Genomic DNA, 14,924 nt, shown 5'->3' on the forward strand with positions numbered 1-14,924 from the left:
TGCAGCTTTTGATTGTGATTTTTGCAGTTTGGAAGTACATATGTATCTATATGATTAAAATATAAAATGTTCTTTTTAATAGTCAAGAGTTAAAAATTTGTTTTTAATAAGTTTAAAATAAAAAATTAGTGTATAATTTGAAAAAAATAATATCAACTTCATATAAACTTAACCTTTAAAAAAAATTAATTTCATTAAAGACAAAGTTTGTGTCTGTAGAACTATATTATTTACTGTTATTTTTATTCAACATTAAATAATTTTTTATTAAAAATATTTTTAAATAAGCAGTAATTGTCATTTGTATTGGGGACAAAAAAAACACAACAAATAAGCAGTCAGTGCAAATGGAAGAACATAAAACCCAAGGACTTTGGCAGTAAAGGTAAATTGTTTTTATGTATTGGAATTCAGTTGCAATTTAAATATTATTTATGTTGAAAAAAATAAATCATGTCAAATTTATATTTATTTAATTAAAAATGTCTAAATTAATGTCCCAGTAAAATTTCAAAAATTAAAAAAAAAAAAAAAAAAATCTCAAGAGGTTGATCTTTACTATTTTATTTAAAAAAGAAAAAAAGATTACCTTAAAATCATTAACAAACAAATAAAATTTCTAAAAAAGATTATCCAAATGAAGTTCAATTATTCCAAAAGGAGAATTTCATTCGTTATTTATTTGTTTGTCATTTAGTACCATATAACTAATCCTGTAACCCAGCAATGAACCATGTTTTATAAAATTCTATATAGAGTTTAGAGAAAGTGTGGAATCAAGCTGAGACCCCTACATGTCCACTGTAATCTGAGCATCAAGATGAGAGAACTCTTGGAAGAAGGCCTTGAAGTGCTCGTACGAATGTTTCACGTCATCAACAGCACACATTTCTCGGATACTGTGCATTGACAACTGAGGGGCACCTATATCAACTGTACGAATCCCCACACCACTGGCAAGTATGGGACCTATAGTTGACCCGCATCTCATGTCATTGCGGACCACAAAATCCTGTCATTCAATTCACATCCACCCCATTAGTTCCTATACAGCTTTACTTTTGATCTTTTTAGTCTTTCAAGTTCGATTCATCGAAAAACCAAAATATGTTTTCAATGTGTCTTTCTGCCATTCAATTCATCTTACAACTTTCATTCTACTACTCTTCCTACACAATATCATATGCCCCTCAACGTGTTAGCAAGTGCTATCTTCTCTCTTTCATACATAAAAGGACGAGAGAGACTCCAAATTACCAACCTGCATGCGCAACTTACGCCACAATGATTATATAAAGACTAACTTTACTCGTTGAGTCCGTCTTCCAATAAGACTTCTGACCCGCTGAAAGACCTTATATATGCTTATTCGTCGACCCTCTAGTTTGGCTTTATTTTTAGAGAAAACAGAAGGACGTTACCAGTATGTTAAATAAATGGATTTGTCACTTTGAAAAGTTTTAACTGCTACTATGAAACACAATAAAATGAACTAGTGCACTTCTTTTTTCCATCTTATGTACTCTAGGATTGTTTCATTCAGAGTAGAGATTAAACTGACCTGGATAGGAAGGTTATGCTTTGTAGCAATTTCTCTGAATATGAAGGAAGTGACTGCATTAGTTGCATACCGTTGATTTGCATTGTTTTTTATGACAAGGCCACCATGCAACTTGGGCTGGTGGTTCTCTTCATGTTTATCCTGACAAAGAATCCAGCACGAGCACAGTGATAAAATATTACCTGGAAATTGGAACAGAAGATTAAAGTACGAAATACAACATACCATGTAATTTGGGTGTAAAGCATGTGCCATGTCAGCAGATACAAGGAAACTCCTCTGGATTGCTTTCTTAAGCAGCTGAAGCAACAAATTGATAAAATTTTTAGATGAAAAGACATCTAAGGAAGAGTAATATCAAATGGAGGGTGATTATTGCAAGTGCCTTATGGCACTCAGAGTGAATTTAAGCAAGTCCCATCGACACTATCGTTATAGAGAAAGTGAGCCCACATTAAATCCTTGATATTGAATAAGAAATTTTAAAACTCCATTTTGGGAGCATTTCGATACATATTTTTCAGAAAATTCCACGAACTAGATGTTAACACTGTTTACTAAGCGTCCTCTCAAATGATTACATGTTGACCTTCACCTACTATCTGCTGTGGCAAAAGGCACATCCAATAAGACAAAAAGAGTTGGAAAGAAAAAAGGGCAGGAACTCAAGCTTCAAAATGCAAGCATACTTCTGAAAATGTTTCTTCTCCAAAACCACAAATGTAATTTGTATTAACCTCTTTTATATTTTCTCAACAGGAAAAGGGATGGAGAGAAAGAAAAAGGACAGGAATATAGGTTGAAACGTCTTCTCCTAACTGCAGCACCATGTTTCAACCTCAATTTGAAAAGCAGGGTTACACAAAATATATTTTCCTAAAGGGTGAAAAAATTCATGCAGATAAGAAGTAGACTACATAGCTTAGTTTAGTCCGGAAGTCTGCAAAGGATTCAAAAAAGAGAGCTTAAATAACCATCAAGGTAATATCGTAGCCGCATTTGCAGTGAATATATTATCACCTTAGAATCTGAGTGAAAGGAACATGTTATTCTTGTTAAAGCATCTTCCAAGACAGGCGATCCAGCTCCTTGTGCTGAATCAGATCCAACTTCTTCATGATCAAACAATGCTACCAATCTAACACCACTCTCATCCTCAAGGTTGCTATCAGAAGATGTAGCATCTATCAATGCCTGAAATACGAATTAGAATGACAAATGCTGAACAACTGCATTAGACTCGTATTAAAGTTTTTACTAAACCTGACTGTATCACAGACATGTAGGCACAAAACCAAATTCATAAGTTGGAGATATATAATATATTTTCTGCAAAAGCTGCCATGGAAATTTCATAGATGATAATCACTGTTAGTTTACACAAAACCACTTCTATCTGCAAAAGAAAAGAAAATGCCTAAAGTTGAATTTCCCATATTAAACTCAAACCTGTGACAACGCCAAATGTCATTTGAGAAAATAAAATATGCAACAACTCATACCTTCAGAGAGCAAAATGACATGCAGAGATTATCAAGCCTTCCTGAAAAGATAAATTCTTTTGCTGCACCAGCGACTATACTAGGTTGAGTGTCACATGCTTGCAATTCAAAATCATATATATCATCTGGTTCACAGCCCAGCTGGCTTGCAATAATCTGGAAGAAAGAAGAAAAACTGTGAGACCCAAAAATATAAAGTATACAACTTGAGAACAAGGCATGGAGTGGCAAAAATTCAAAAATTACTAAACCAGTAAACCTGTAAAAGAAGTGGGTGATGCTTTGAGTTATTTGTGGTAATATTTTCAACAGATTTCTTTCCTTCGGTCTTGACTTCATTTTCAACTGGACCATTTACCACAACTACCTTATTAAGCTCTGCCTGTAGCAAATAGAAAAGAAGAAACCTTGATGAACCAAAAAAGGTTCAATGATTAACACAGCAATAATTCATATCAGCCAGTGACCTACTAAATTTTAATCTTCAGTTGTAGTCGAAGTAAAGCATTGATATAGTTCAAAGGAAGAATATTTAAGTTTTCTGTCATCTCTTCAATAGCATAAAAAGTGCTTGGAACTCCAAGATTACCTTGATTGATGTTGCCAATACAGGAAGAAGATGATTCTGTGTGTTCACCTTAAAGCCATCATTAACACCCCTATTCACATGACACAATGGCATGTAAATTTCCTAATAGTGCCAAATCCAGCAGAAAATTACAGATCAACCCCAAATTGTGATCATATTAAGAACAATAATAGGTTGAATATCATATTCCCTCCTTATAATCCTAATTTTTTTTATCAGAGCGTCTTTGTGCTTTAATTAAATTAAGTTAGCCAATCTACAACATGTACCAAACAGCACCATGGAACGAACCAAAAGGAGAAGAATTTATGACTCTTGTGCACTCAAAACAAAAATGTGGTTTTGAAATTACTAATATGCTCTTGAACAAAACCAGTATTCTTTATAGGGGTTAATTTTGTCATCTCATGTTATTATTTGACATATCTCGTAAATCCATGAGGCTATCTAAGTGATTGAAAGCACGAAGAGGATTTCATACAACAGTACAAATAATAGGAGGATTTTTGTGATGTTATCTCCTATCATGAGATTTTAGGATTCTGCATTAGGACTCCTAAATTTATCTTCGCTTATTTCTGGCTTAGTAGCAGAGGAAGTTTGGGCTTGGTTGGGCTTTGGAGCTGGTAAAGAAAAGAATCTTTTATCTAATTCCTATTTTCACCTTTGAGGTTACTTGGATGGAAAGAAACAAGAGGCTGTTTGGGAGCCATTAGAGAATAGGAATATTCTCGATATATTACATTGCACAATAATACGATATTCCTACGTAGTCTTTCCATTTAATAGAAAATATTCTATATGATTAGGTTCAATTTTGAGTTCATAGTCTTTCCATTTAATAGAAAATGTCCTGTATAATTAGGTTGTATTTTGAGTTTTCTTTCCGCTTCGAAAAAAATCAAGGAACCCCGCTATAAATGTTCTGTAGTATTTGTTCTTGACCAATATCTATTTTTTTTTCTTTTAGTATCGTGTAGTAGCTTCAGTTTCCAGAGTTTAGAAACTTCTCTAGTTTTGACCACCACTCTTTTTTCTTTTTTTGAAATAAAAAATATGGTATAATTTATTAATTCACAAGCACCAAGGTGGTGTCAATCCATGTACAAAAAAGCATTTATATGTTAATAAGAATATCAATGATATCCCAAAAATCCACCATTTCAGAAAGAGGATGATCCATAACTAAAAAATCTAGGGTCTGAAACCATCTACCTCTGACCCTGTCAAATTCATCTTTCACCATCTTAAAAGCTCTCATGTTCTTCTCTATCCACACTATCCGAAAGATAGTAAGGGGAATGAAACTCACAAGTTTCTTCTCTCTATTAATACCCCTCGAGCCCCAAATCTCTTCCCTTCTTGAACCAGTCATCACCCAACTGATCTCCATTAACCCATAAGCTATGGCTTTTCTTTCTGCCTTAAACCTTGATAAAATAGTATCTTCTATTATCTTATTTACTAGTGATTGTGAAAGTGGATTGTGAAAGTGCATCCTACATCGAGTGATATCAAGGCAGTTTTCTAAAAGAAAAAGGTATAATATACATAAACAAGGAAGGAGGCAAGTGCCCAATCGAGATACAAAAATTTTGAAGTAAGTTAAAATATCAAACAGGTCCTCCAAATTCCTCATCAGTGAAGAAAGAATGACCCTTAATAATCCAAGGTACGGAACCATGAATCTCTAACTCTAGCAAAAGGATAATTTAAATATTTCAAAAAATAAAAATAAAAAGAAAATTTAAGTTCTCAAAAGCTCTACTGTTTTTTTCTTTCAAAATGGCCGAGGTAGTAGCCAAAGGGACAAAAGATACATGTTTTTTCCCCTGTGCTCGATGACTGATTCACTGTCATAGGTAAGTCTCTTTAGCTATAAAGCATACTATCACCCATCTCAAGCCAAGAAAAACCATGGCAACACACAGAAGGTGAAGGGAGAGAGCAACACCAAAGATGTTGTGGTGTCTCAACCCCTCTTGCACAAGTACCAACAATTACCTAGAATCTTTCCCCTCTTTTTAAGATTGTTGAGGTGATAATTGTCCCTTTGACTGTCTCCCAAGAAAAAAGCACAATCCTAAGGTCACATTAAGCTTCCAAATAGACTTCTAGGGACCTCATTGCAAGGCAAGCCAAAATAAACAAAATGCATTTAAAAAGTTTTCACTGGCGAAAAGACGAAAGCATCCAAGTTCCAAACAAGTTCATTGGTTCAATTAGGCTGATCATTAAAGTGGGAAAGGTGTTGCATGAGTATGATACATTCATTGACCTCACAATTATTCAAATTTCTTAGGAAACCGATGGCCCAAGCCCATTGGCTAGAAGAAAAGGGGAACATCTTACTTTCTTAGTTCTTTTCTTCTAGCAAGAGAGAAAACATTGAGGAAACAATGAGAAAGCGCCTCCTAATCATTCCAAGCTTCATGCCAGATATCACTCTGTGTCCATAGCTAATTCTCCTCCTAATGCAATTGCAGAACTTATCTCCATCAAGAATTAATATTATTCCAGCTAAAACCATGCGGTGCTCTAGAATATCCGGTTCCCCATTCCAATCACCCCAAACTAAGCTCTAAACCTTCTACCATATATTACTCCTAACATTCACAAATACCCGAAGCCATTCCCCAAGAAAGCTTTATTTAGAAAAAGAGATCTAATCCTAAGACCTCCAATTAGTGCAGAAAGAGTTTCCCCATATCCCAAGCCATCAAATGGAATCATCTCGAGTCTCAATATCAAGCTACCAGCCCAATGAAAGAGACATTGTTATTGACTCCAACCTTTTCATCCCATTAGCCAGAATCGGGAATTAGCAATATAGTACATGGGCAAATTGGACAAATTGCATTCTATGAGAGTGAGTTGTCTCACTTTAGATTGACAGCCAGGCTTCTAACCAACAAACATTTTCTCGAATCCAGATACAATAAGATCCAAAGCTGCAATGTGTTTAAATTTGATCCCAAGCAGAAGCCCCAAGTTTTTAGGACTCCAACTAGCAGCTTTCTCCACAAAATGGCAGCAAGGGAACCAGAATAAACCAATCCCCTATCCAGGCCAACTTTGCTTTAGACAAGCAGATCTTCAGGCCTAAAACTGAAATAGCTTGAAAGCAATGGAAAATACACCTAACAATAAGTAGGGCATCCCAATCACTCCTGTAACATAACAAAGTTTAATCAGAAAAAGGTGGATTACCTCTACTGCCTGCTCCCCCTCCTCGGACCACCACCCCCTGACCACCACCACCACCACCAACTCCTCCAACAACCACTAATTTTTGGCGGTGACAATCAATCAGTGTTGCATCCATGATTTCTCTATCCTCTGCAAAAGCATGCTAAAACTCAGCCCCCTCTTTACTCACCAGAAACCAATCTTTTAGTTAAGAATTTTACAATCAGTTTATAGACATAGCTCACCAAGCTAATAGGTCTTGAGTTTTTTTAATACTTGAAGCACTTTCAACTTCAAGGATAAGGACCAAAAATGCATAATTGAGGTTCAAGACAAAATGTCCCTTCACAAAAAAAAAAAAGAACAAATGCTTCAAAATCTTTTCCAATGTCCCCCCCAATTGTTCTGCAAGAAAAGCAGTAGAGCAACATTCTACATCTCATGAGAACTTCAAAAATTTACTCTTCACAAAAAGATCTCTCAAGGCAATCCTTTCCCTACTCACCGAGAGAGTAAAAGTTCAGGCCATTAAGATTCCACTGCCATGCAGAAAGCTACTCATAAAATTTCTCAACATGGCTGTCGACTTCCATTTTCTCGATATAGTTACAATGTTAGCAAAGTTATGGAAAAACTTGGTATTTCTAACACCATCCTTTAACCATGTGCCCTTTGATCTTTGTCTCTGAGAGATACTCTCCACCATCAGTAGATTACCAATTTGGAAAGTTAATGCATCACCTAGGATCATTCTTTGCTTGGGAAGCAGCGAGGGAATGTATCTTAACTCTGGACAAAATTGAAAAGAAAGGGAAGAATCTTGATTAATGGATCTTTCTTGTGTAAAAAAGGAGGCAGAATCCTGTAATTATATTCTCCTGCAGTGCCCATTTGCATATCATCTGTGGACCTTAAGGTACAGTCTTCTGGGGATAAGTTAGGTGGTGGTGGGCTTAGAGAGGGAGGAGATTTGAGCTTAGACACAAGGATAAACAATCTTCAAGACTTATTCTGCTGGCTACCTTTTGGGTAATCTGGAAAGAAAGAAGCATGAGAGTTTTTGAAGGTACAAGGGGTAATTTTGATTAAGACTCGTGGTTCCAAATCCTAAACTTTTTAAATAAGAATCATCATCTTTATTCTTGTGAGATTTAAGATACCTTATAGATATTTTATTAGATATGTAAATGCTTTATATACGAGTTTGCACGTCCTTAGTGCTGTTAAATATATTACACCTTTTTTCTTCTCAAAAAAGAAGTATGACCTGGTCCCCACTATCTCGCTCCTGAAGAGACAAGATCCTCTCCTCCTCTGAGTTGTCAAGGTGCACCACAACTTGCATTAAGTAGTTCTTTTTAGCCTCAGAATCTCCAAGCTTTCCATAAACAATTGATTACTAGATCTACCATGACCTTGTCTTAACTCTTGCTCCTCATAAGACCATACTCTCTCCCCTTTCGATTTGTCAAAGCGTACCAATACTTGCATTAAATGGTTCTTTTCTAGCTTCAGAATCTCCAAGCTCAACCTTGCACCATTATTTAATTTTGAAGATCACATATGAAAGCTTCTTCACAATCTTAAAACAAGCTTGCCCCGCTGAGGCTCCTCCTATCATTCTTGACCGAATTCGAGAAACATGGAGCCCAAAGCCATTTATTCAAGTCGGAGCAAATAGGGCCCCCATCTAACACCTCCACTTTCCAGACACATGGATCAAACCCGAGTAAGAATAAAAAAGACGAAAAAAAAGAAATCTATCAATTCTAGAGAATTGGGCCCTCTCCTCTAATTTGACCAATTCCATCTATCACCTGTTAGAGGAAGCTTAGTAAGGTTAAGATTGTCCAAAATCCTCCTAAACCCTCAATACACGCCCTAGAGAAAGACTTCCTCCATCTCTTGTGGCTAGCAATAGGGATGGGCACAGAGCAGTTATGGACCGAGTACATCAATTTCCATACCATTCCACTAATAAAAACATAAAACATACCCAACCATATATTAAACAAATAGAAGGTTTTTTTCCTGCTACCTGTCCCATGGATAAAACTTTCTACCGGTTACCTGCCATATTTATCTAACTTTTAATTTTAAAAAATCTTATAAAATATTTAAATAATTTTAATTAGAAAATATTAAGTATTAATAAAATTAAGATATAATTTAAAATACTATTTGAATATAGTAATCCATAACAAGTATCAATTAACATTATAAGTATATATCAAAATGGGCAAAGCAAGTAAATCATTAAATCCATACTTGCCCCTTATTCGTTTCGGGTTTATAATTTTCTATCCATAGAGATGCCATATGCACCCCGCTAATTACGGATTTTTATCTAAACATTCAATGTAGGTTGGAGCGAATTTAACAAGTTACTTGCTCCAATGCCCATCTCTAGGCAACAAGAACCATGTTAAAGTCATTTGCAACCAACCAAGGAAAATCTCATCTACCATGAGTCTTCTCAAGATCATTCCATACAATTCATCTTTTGCTACCCTCCCCCTTTGCTATACAAGTAAACACTTAACTAAAATAAACCACCCTACATTTTAGGCACAAGACATTCAATGCAACGCCTATACCAATCTACTCGCTCTTACTCTAATTTCATAGGACAATAATATCCCTTAGGGCCCCTTCTATGTTCTGAAAATGAGGTGGCAATCACAAGTTGTCAATTTGTGCCCTCTAATGAGCCAAGATGGTAGCCAAAGGTCATAACCATAAGTTACCAACTTGTGCCGTCTCATAGGTCTAGATCAAAGGCACTGACGACATCTAGTTGTTAACGCGTGAAGTTACCAACTTGCCCCACCTCTCACTGGATAGATAATGATAGCAATTTCAAGTGGCTAATTTATATAACTACCAAAATTACTATTGCCTGTTTTATCCTCTTTTTTGCTTATATACTTATATAAGTAAGTCTAGTGTAATGAGGATGACATTATTATTGAAACAGAATTGAAGCATTCTCTAAGTTCTGGTTTCTCTCCCTTTCTCTAACTCTTCTTTTCCTTTCTTCCTCTTCCCCTCCCCCTCCCCCTTTTCCTCTCATCTTTATCTTTTCTCTTCCTCTCTCAATCGCTTCTATTTCCACCTTATTCTTTGGTAAGAAAATGTTGTTCAATACCTTATTTACTAGTGATGGTAAAATTGTGGAAGTGTATCCTACATCACCCAAGTTTTCTTCATTAAAAAAAAAGCTGCTTTTTTTTTAATTTACTTAAGTTTAATAAAACTAAATAATTGTTTCTTTTAGAAATGTCCAATATCCCTTCCCTCGTCTTTTGTTTTTTCCTGTAGTATTTGCTCTTCTCAGAGATAATTAATTCCAATCCTGAGTATGTTGTTAACAGGGCAGCCCATCCTTGATGGAAAGAACTTGGGGAACCTCATTCTTATATTGGTTTCTGATTGTTGTAACATGTTCTTGTAAAGGGTGCATATTTATGGCATTTCTTCTTTGTATCTCAAAATAGTAATGATAATAAGATTTAGAAAAACCGCTAAGCAGCTAAAAACTACTTCATGAACAATCAACCAAAGAAGTAATTTATCTAGCAAGAAACCTGTCTAAGTGAATTGCCAAGGTAGGGATTCGCATTATGGGTTCCTCAATCCTAACTAGCCGATGTGAGTATGATACAGAACCATCCTTCTCTTCTCTTATTATTACACGCCCTGCAACTGTCAAGTCACGATCAAACCATGTATGCCACAGCCCACCTCCATATGTCTGAACACCAACTTCCAAGTATCCACCTTTTGTTACCTTGTCAATTGACCCAGATTTTCAATTAACTCAATGATTTCAATAACAAGGTAGACAATAGGAGACACAACAATAGTTTGACACTGCAAATAAAAAAAAAAAATGAGCGCATCTCATATACCTTTGAAACAGGCTTTAATTTCAGGCAAGGACTGTCAGTGTGAGCACCAATAATATGAAATCCGTTTCCAGCAACATACCTAATAAAAATTTCAATATGATTAGAAACAACCCTAGATGAGAAGATCAAGCACGAATCAACATTAAACGGCAAAGTTCTCTCTGCAACTACTGCCTCACAAATTGCCTTCTAATAGATTCTTCAATCCCTTGCACAGAAGTGGATGTTAAAGCAAAGCAAGAAATAAACAAGTACACAAAGGAGAAAAAAAAAGAAGGGTACCATCTCAAGCTACTTTTTCTTTCCAAATTAATCAAGTAGTAGTCAAGTAATATAGACCTCTTTTTCCTCCATTTTATCCCAAAAGAACCAAAGGAAACAAGATTTACAAACAAAAAAAAAAAAACGTAAAATTATCAGACTGCTATTGAATTGGAGGATCATACTTTTTACCAATTGCGAAGGCAACGATTGTGGAATGATTTCTGGTAAAGAAATATCGATTCCCTACTTCTAACTTCCAGTCTTCTCTTTCCGAAACTTGTTCATACCCAGCGTCTTGGAGACGTTTCTTCGCCTCGTCTGCAATCAAAGAAAATTCGACATCACTTCCAAGATCATTTCCGCATATCTCTCTTTTTAATGTGGTGAGAAAAGGAAAAAAAAAGCATCGAGAAAAAAATTTAAAGATGCATTCAGGAACCAAAAATAAATGGAGACCATTAGAAGAAAAGGATAAGTTACCAACGGCATGAAAAGCAGTAGGAGAAGCGTTCAGGAAGGTGAGAAGATCATTGACCACGGAACTTACTGCAATCTCTGCTTGTGCCTTCGCCATGGCTTTTGCTTCGATAATTCAAATTCCTCCCTGCTTAACTGTCTACTTCGGCCTGTAGTTTTGTGTTCCGCCTTCCGATGTTTTTTATGCGCAAAATAATTCTTTGGAGGAATGAGAATGAGCAACCTGCCGTACTTCGGATTTTCAGAGCCCGGCCCAAAAGAGCCCCGTGAAGAATGCTTTTGTTACTCGCAACTCTTTCGTTTGAATTTTTTCAAAAAAAATATATTTTATTTTCCATATTTTCTCTCATATATTTTTTTTAGCATCATGTAAATTGAAAAATAAATATAGATATGTTAATAGATAAAATTGTTTTGTTGGTCATCTTTATTTTAATTGCTAGTATTTTAATATGTTATTAAGAATTTGATAAAATTATAGTTTTACAATTTAAATTTTAAGAAAATGACAAAAAAAATAATTACTTTTTATGATTAAGATTAAGTACATTACGTAGTACATAAAAGAAATTTTATTTATTTTATGTAATTTCTAACAAAAAAAAAAAGTGAATAGAAAAACTTCTTATCTACCCCCTTGTTACATTTATTTATTAGGCATGATGTAAATATATATTATATAATTAAATATTATTTAAAAAAAGTTATAATACTAAATTTATTTTTTTTAATTGATTCATCAAATTTTATTCAATATAACTTATAAATTTAGGAATTTACATTCATTTGCTCCGTATTAAAGGATGGTAGCAGGCAGAGAACCTTAATCGCTATATTCAAGTAATAGGACAATCTTCACTCAACTTTATTTCATGGTTAAAACTTCAACCCTCTGTTTGGATTATGATAAAATATGATTTATTAATGTATGATATAGTAGTAGACTAACAAAATCATATTTGTTTACCGATGGTATGGTTATTTTAGAGCTTTTTTTCTTCAATATTACATTCATTAAGACATAAACAATTAGATAATTTAACTTAATATACAACAATATCAATCTCTTAATTCAAACAAAATAACTGACATTACCATATATTAATATATAATCTTTCCAAATATGTCATAACATATCAATTACTATTCTACACATTTACCATACATTACTTTACATTAATTAACTATCACAAAAATCATTCAAATAGAGTACAAGTGCATCATTTGTCCCATCACTCCACTTGGTCTATATAACTCAAAAGTTCGTCAAAGTTGATGTAGTTTTTTTAGACATAAGTTGTTAAAGTATTTGACTAACATTAATTTATAAATTAGTATTCATCTATTTACATGCGTGGAAAATATATAACTTACAAATTGTTAATTGTGTCAAGATGATAACAAAAAAATTATTAATTTCACTTGTTGTATATGCTAAAATATAAATATTGTTAATGTACTATTGTAACGCTCCATTTCTTTTTTCTAATGGCGTAGTTCACAACAAATCCATGATCAAATACGAAAATTTCGTTTCAAGTCAATCATGCACATAGAAACACTATCACAATCTATTGTTCAGAGTTAAGATAGACCGGCAATGATACATGTAACATCACGTGAAATACAACCGTATACACTATCAACAGACATACTATCAACTCTACTACCAACTTTTACACATTCAATTCTGTTAATAAAGATCCTTATTCTGTTGCTCTATATGCTAGGCTCAGAAACCAGCAACTCCAATCCTGACTACATTCCTACATCATCTGTAAATAATAGAGGGTGAGTTCATATAACTCAGTATAGTAAAAATTAATTTACAAATATGATATGTACAAATACGAAACCCAGTATTTCTACATGTACCCCATCACCCAACCTAAACCTACCTTGTTATCAATATGGGACTACGTAGGACTAAAATATACCTCGGTATCCTAAATATCATGCATACCATGTGTGACTGTCCCCCAATGTCACCCCAAGCGTACAAATATTCACACCAGTTACCAGTATCGGTGACCACCAAGAAACCACCTATCTCTCGACGCATAATAGGCTACACACACACACACAGATACCATCCTTTACCGCCAATATCGGCGGCCAAATTCATTTCCGTCGGAGGCTCCCGACCATCACCACCATCGACGATTAAATTACTTTTTCTAGGTAGCGACAACCAATATCGACGTCCCCCGATGCTACTGACTCAACACAATATCATCCTGTCCCTACTCCCCCACCTTATCTTGAAGCTTTATTATACCTTTAACCTGTGTACCTAAACTACACTCGTCTCCCTATAAGACACGCATTAACACTTAATACACTCACACTTGTGTTCCCTTGTCAACTACCGAATTTACAGCAGATATACCAACTTATATACAACACATACCATCGCACCACATATCTACACCACACATCCCCTCGTCCTACACAGAGACACCCCCACACCTCTATTCCGACACTTCAATCCCACAGTCTACGACCTCTTTTTCCTCCTCCCAAATTTTCTACATCCACACACACTACTTCCTTCCTTGTACATATTTACCTCACTCACCAAATCTCTTATTCTCTCCCCCTCCACGGCCTACTCTAGATACTCCACTCTCAAATCTCGAAATCACCTCACTCTCCTCCCGTGGTCCCCTCCGTAAACCTCCATTCGTACTCACATAACATCTCCTCCCTCTCATGAACCTCACTCACACCCTACACACCTTCCTTTCTCTCCTCCCGCGGCCTAGCCTCCTCCATACGCCCTCACTCATACACAACAGCTCCTCTCCCTCACAGACCGTACTCACACACACCGCACTCATTCCTTTCTCTCTTCCCGCGGCCTAGCCTCCTCCATACGCCCTCACTCACACACAACAGCTCCTCTCCCTCACAGACCGCACTCACACACATCGCACTCCTTCCTTTCTCTCCTCCCACGGCCTAGCCTCCTCTATACGCCCTCACTCACACACAACAGCTCCTCTCCCTCACAAACCGCACTCTCACACATCGCACTCCTTCCTTTCTCTCATCCCGTAGCCTAGCATCCTCCATACGCCCTCACTCACACACAACAACTCCTCTCCCTCACAGACCGCACTCACACACACTGCACTCCTTCATTTCTCTCATTCTGCAACCTAACCTCCTCCATAACCCTCACTCACACACAACAGCTCCTCTCCCTCACAGATCGCACTCACACACACCGCACTCTTTCCTTTCTCTCCTCCCATGACCTAACCTCCTCTATACGCCCCCGCTCACACATGACCTCACCTCTCCCTCACATACCTCTCTTCCACGTCACCTTTTGTCTTCTCTCTCCTTCTGCGGTCTAACTTCCTCCGTACACCTCCACTCGCATTCACACAACTCCTCCACCTACAATAAATTTTTAAATCCACACC

At 36.0% G+C, this 14,924-nt stretch overlaps 1 protein-coding gene across 1 annotated transcript; it reads right to left on the bottom strand.

Moving 5' to 3' along the window:
• Positions 1–648: 648 nt before the first annotated feature.
• On the bottom strand, positions 649–11,675 carry LOC110820360 (Zn-dependent exopeptidases superfamily protein). Its single transcript, XM_088211112.1, has 11 exons — positions 11,497–11,675; positions 11,199–11,334; positions 10,753–10,831; positions 10,429–10,631; positions 3,653–3,722; positions 3,323–3,445; positions 3,064–3,219; positions 2,582–2,755; positions 1,787–1,861; positions 1,562–1,702; positions 649–1,012 (listed from the first exon to the last, which is right to left on the bottom strand). Exons 1-11 carry the CDS (start codon positions 11,588–11,590, stop codon positions 791–793), a joined length of 1,473 nt encoding a protein of 490 aa, XP_088067238.1. The 5' UTR covers positions 11,591–11,675; the 3' UTR covers positions 649–790.
• Positions 11,676–14,924: the final 3,249 nt, after the last annotated feature.

The sequence above is a fragment of the Carica papaya genome, chromosome 9 (assembly GCF_054855325.1).
Source record: "Carica papaya isolate Zhongbai chromosome 9, ASM5485532v1, whole genome shotgun sequence".
Taxonomy (NCBI): domain Eukaryota; kingdom Viridiplantae; phylum Streptophyta; class Magnoliopsida; order Brassicales; family Caricaceae; genus Carica; species Carica papaya.

Bases quoted from the DNA above. Each gene is read 5' to 3' on its own strand.
- LOC110820360 (XM_088211112.1), bottom strand. From the start codon at position 11,590: ATGGCGAAGGCACAAGCAGAGATTGCAGTAAGTTCCGTGGTCAATGAT. The intron at 1,862-2,581 runs GTGATAATATAT...TTGTTGCTTCAG, and splicing joins CCTTTCACTCAGATTCTAAG to CTGCTTAAGAAAGCAATCCA. The intron at 1,703-1,786 runs GTATGTTGTATT...ATTCTTTGTCAG, and splicing joins CTTTACACCCAAATTACATG to GATAAACATGAAGAGAACCA.